Source organism: Nannobrachium achirus, assembly GCF_963921795.1.
Source record: "Nannobrachium achirus genome assembly, chromosome: 24".
In the NCBI taxonomy this organism is placed as follows: domain Eukaryota; kingdom Metazoa; phylum Chordata; class Actinopteri; order Myctophiformes; family Myctophidae; genus Nannobrachium; species Nannobrachium achirus.
In genome coordinates this window covers 31708026-31712442 of record NC_137831.1, presented here as the reverse complement: position 1 = coordinate 31712442, position 4417 = coordinate 31708026, and the positions used below count along the sequence as shown (strand labels likewise).

The 4417-nt window shown below is 40.0% G+C and overlaps 1 protein-coding gene across 1 annotated transcript; it reads left to right on the top strand.

Moving 5' to 3' along the window:
- Window positions 1–1087: 1087 nt before the first annotated feature.
- On the top strand, window positions 1088–3569 carry LOC308280221 (growth hormone-inducible transmembrane protein-like; the record flags this gene model as incomplete). Its single annotated transcript, XM_080720483.1, has 3 exons — window positions 1088–1274; window positions 2781–2931; window positions 3437–3569. The coding sequence occupies 3 exons, from the start codon at window positions 1088–1090 to the stop codon at window positions 3519–3521; spliced, it is 423 nt and encodes a 140-aa protein (XP_080576609.1). The 3' UTR covers window positions 3522–3569.
- Window positions 3570–4417: the final 848 nt, after the last annotated feature.

Here is a 4417-nt window from a genome sequence, read left to right as displayed (position 1 = left end):
TGTTTAATAATGAAGGAAAATGTGTGAAATTTCACTCACCCAAGCATATTGTCTGTTATCTGTCACTTTCCCCATACTGGGATACACCAGATCTTTTATGCGCAGCTCAAAATATCAATCTCCATAGAAACGCCTCACTCACTTCCACTCCCCTTTTTTTCCACACACCAAAAGAAAGAAACATTAAATTTTCATTTTAAAGCTAAGATTGTTTTAACAACATTCTGTGGTTAGTTGTTTTTTAATTTTGGACTTGACATAGAAGAAGCTACTGAATAACAATGTATGCAATCAACTGTGCTATAACAGTGGTGACAGGTGTAAATAACCTGACTTGATATATGGATTATTCATTTCTGAATTGCTGTATTTTATACATAGTGTTTGATTACAATAATCTTTATCTAATCCTTTTTTATAACTCAGTTTCTTGCAACTACGTTTCCCGCCTTGTATGGAGCTGACATATTGGTCGGGTCCATATCCTACGAGCAGAGCATACCTAAGCATCTGGCCTGGATCTTGCATGCAGGTAATTTAGATATTTTACTACATTTATTAATCAGTCCTGTATAATATATTGATATTGTGATATGAGATTGATTGATTGATTGAAGAATTTATTAGAAGTTTGCAATAGAAAAAAGTACAGTTTCATGACAGTACAAATCACTGGTACAAGGTCAACTAAAAGGAGATCCTAGAAAGCCGAGGCTTATTTCCACAGGAACCTCACTTTAAGTATCTCATATAACATTGAAAGACAGACGGATAGAACATAGTACTTTATCTAGACTGAGATTTTGGATATACTTGTTACTACTTTTAAAGGCTACATTAACTATTATTCATTTTTATCAAAAGTCCCATTGTGTAAATATTTTGTGGAAGCTCTCATAGAGATAATTGGTCAAAATAACATGTGATTTTGACCATGTTACATTCTCCTTGGTTTTACTTCAATTGAACACTAGATGGCAGTGGCTGCCTACTGTTACTGAAGGCCACAACAGATGAGAGATGCACTCTGAGTGTTGATTTTTATGACCCATTTGTTTGTTTTTCCACTGCTTTGATAAAAGGTGTGATGGGTGCCGTCATCGCCCCCATCACTATTCTGGGAGGACCCACAATGTTGTGGGCTGCGTGGTTCACAGCGGGCATTGTGGGTGGCCTGTCTGCGGTGGCCATGTGTGCCCAGAGTGAGGAGTTCCTCCTTGAGGGTGCTGGGCCAGTGGGTATGGGACTCGGACTGAAAATCGTCTACAACATTGGTTAGTGCACCGTTTCCCAAATAGTGGCTCGGGACCCATTTGTGGGTCACGGACACATTTTTATGGGTCCCTTATTATTTTATTTATTTATTTTTTAATTATTATTATTTCAAAACATTTTAAAAATACTGTACATTCCCCAAAAAGCTAAGATTTTGTTAATAAAAGATCTAATAAGAAATTCCATGAATTTGAAAACATATGTTTAAGAAATAGTGAAAATAGCCGATCTACAAGCTCACAGCGTGGTGGCCCTCGCACTCTGAGCTTGTAGATCTGCTGTATTCCCTAGTTTGGGTGTACTGGGGCAAATGTCTAATTTCTCTTTTGGGTCATGGGCAAAAATGGAACCACTGGGTTAGTGTTATCAAATTTCATAATTCATTTCCAACACTGCCCTTTGAATTGAATCTGAACTCTGTTTATCTTAGTTCCTTTTTTACAGCATGAAACCATAATGTACACCGTAGGGCTGCAAGCGAACCTTCGGGGATTCGAACGTTCGTTTGTTACGTTGGCAATCGAAGTTCGAAATTAATGGGTTCAGGTTGTTTTCTTTTTTTTTTTCTTCTTTTTTTTACACGAAAAATAATTATCAGAATGTGATAGGCCTATTCAGAAATCATAATATCACAGTAGTAGAGATAGCCAAATACGAAATAAGTTAGGCCTACCGGTAAACAATAAACAGTTAATGGTGACCGTTATAGTAGTTATAAAATGCACCAGAACAGCTTGGAGCGATCAACGACCGTCCTCCGCTCCTGTTTGGGGCCGCGAACCATTACAGCGCCTCGCTGACACACACTTGTTGACAGTAGAGTGAGAGCAGCTGTGTGTGTGTGTGTGTGTGTGTTGGTGTGTGCTCTGAACAGCGAGCGAACACCCAGCCATCCACGCACCCAAAGATTAAACAGCCTTTCTCCTAAGCATGAGCAAAGATGGATTTCATTGCAACCCCCTAAAGGATCTATAATGCGAGTTCTGGGGTTGTAACATCGAGACCAGTTTAGCCCGAACGAGACGCGCTCCGACGCAGTCACCAAGTCTAATCATCATCCGTGCAACTCCGCTATACATTGAGCCTGTCCGTCAACAAACTGTGCAACATTTTCTCCGATTGGGTTGGCTTTTCCAAGTGTTAGCCTAGGTGTTAATGCGGCCACGCATCCACGCGTTTTCAATGGATAAAACAGCGCATTTAAAACATTTCCTACACTGTTTTAGCTGGTTAAAGGTGCAGTACGTTCGATGGTTCGAACGTTCGAACGTTCGGTTTTTATTCATTTGAACGAACCATCTAAGGTTCGATAGTCCGTTCGGAAAATCCCCCCGAAGTTCGAATCCCTAAAACAGGGCTAGATTACAGCCCTAGTACACCGTGAAATCCTCATGGTTCCTAAGTGTTACACATGGATCATTTATTTGTGGATGAAACATTTGACTGTCAGTTTTCAGTGTCTGTTATTGTTATTTTCATCCCCTTGTATTTCATGTCCCATCCAGGATCGACGTTCCTGCCCCCCCACCGTGGAGGCATCTACCGGATTGCCATCTTTGGTGGTCTGGTGCTGTTTGCTGGTTTCCTCCTGTTTGACACACAGTTAATGATCAAGAGAGCAGAGACCAGAGACCAGAACTATGACCCCATCGATGCGTACGTGATTTTTTTTATTACTATATACGCATGAATTAAAGTTCTCAGTTGCCACAACTGATTTCAGTAATTCGGATTCCATAGAAGCCAGCATGTCTTCTATGGAAGCATGTTGCACAGCGAAAATTGCAGATCTACAAGCATTTTTGGTCACTATTTTAAGATTAGGGCATTTGAAGTGGTCAAACTAGCAATATCATTCAGAAGCATCCTCCATAAAATCTTAATGGTCTGGTATATTTCATATAGAAACAAAGGCTCAATTTATTGTTACTGTACATCTTGTGTACAAAGAGTAAAACATATTTTTGTGTGTGTGGATTGTGGAAGTGGGGGATCCTTTCATACACAAATCGCGCACATTAGGACTTGGTCATACAAATATTTTAAGACGTGAGATTACATTTTCCTTTAATAGAGTACTAGTAACTATCTAATCTGATCTCTGACACATGGGAGGGGGGGATGGATCTTTCATTTATTTGTATCTTGTCTTTCCATACAGCTGCTTGAATATTTACACGGACACGTTGGAAATATTCAAGAATCTGGCGATGATTCTGGCAGGCCCTGATGAGAGGAAGAAATGAGTGTCACCTGAGAGATGCAAGAAAATCACACCTGTGTGAACTGAGCGGTGGTCGTGCATAACCCCCCCCGTGTGTGTGTGTGTGTGTGTGTGTGTGTGTGTGTGTGTGTGTGTGTGTGTGTGTGTGTGTGTGTGTGTGTGTGTGTGTGTGTGTGTGTGTGTGTGTGTGTGTGTGTGTGTGTGTGTGTGTGTGTGTGTGTGTGTGTGTGTGTGTGTGTGTGGCCTGAACAACAGCGCCCCTCCCTTAACATGTGTGGTCAGAAAAGGTACTTCAGGCTACATACAGACACGCACGCATACACACACGGCCACGTATAGGAGACGGTGTAACCACCGCTCAAAAAGGAAACGTATACCCGTATACGTATTGAACATACTGTACATATGCTGACCACATCTCTGTTCTGTTGATGTTCCTGCTGCTGTATATTAGATTGTACTTCTGACCAAAATGTTTCAGTCACTGAATATATTTTATTATAGCAGTATTTGACACAGTGCCAGTTTAATTACTATGGTCCAGTTTTTGTTTCATTTAAATTTGTAAATTTGGTTAGTTGGGTCCATTTATGTTGACAGCTTATTATTGCATGTGAAATGTTACATCGCTGCTTTTTGTACCTTGTATCGATTGACTTTTAGATGTCTTTTTAGTGAAAGTAGTCTGGTAGTCTGTGGGTTTTATAAATATTGAACCAATAAAAGGTTTTAACAGGATCTTGTGACTAAATAACTACAGTGGATCCATTGGAACATTCCATTTCTAACAGTAACAGTTTCGTACATGCTTTACAAGGTTTCCACCCAAAAGCGATGACATGCTATTTGGATGTCACATTTTTTCATTCTCATTTTTCACTCGACTCAATAAAAATAATCCCATACAACTTACTAGTT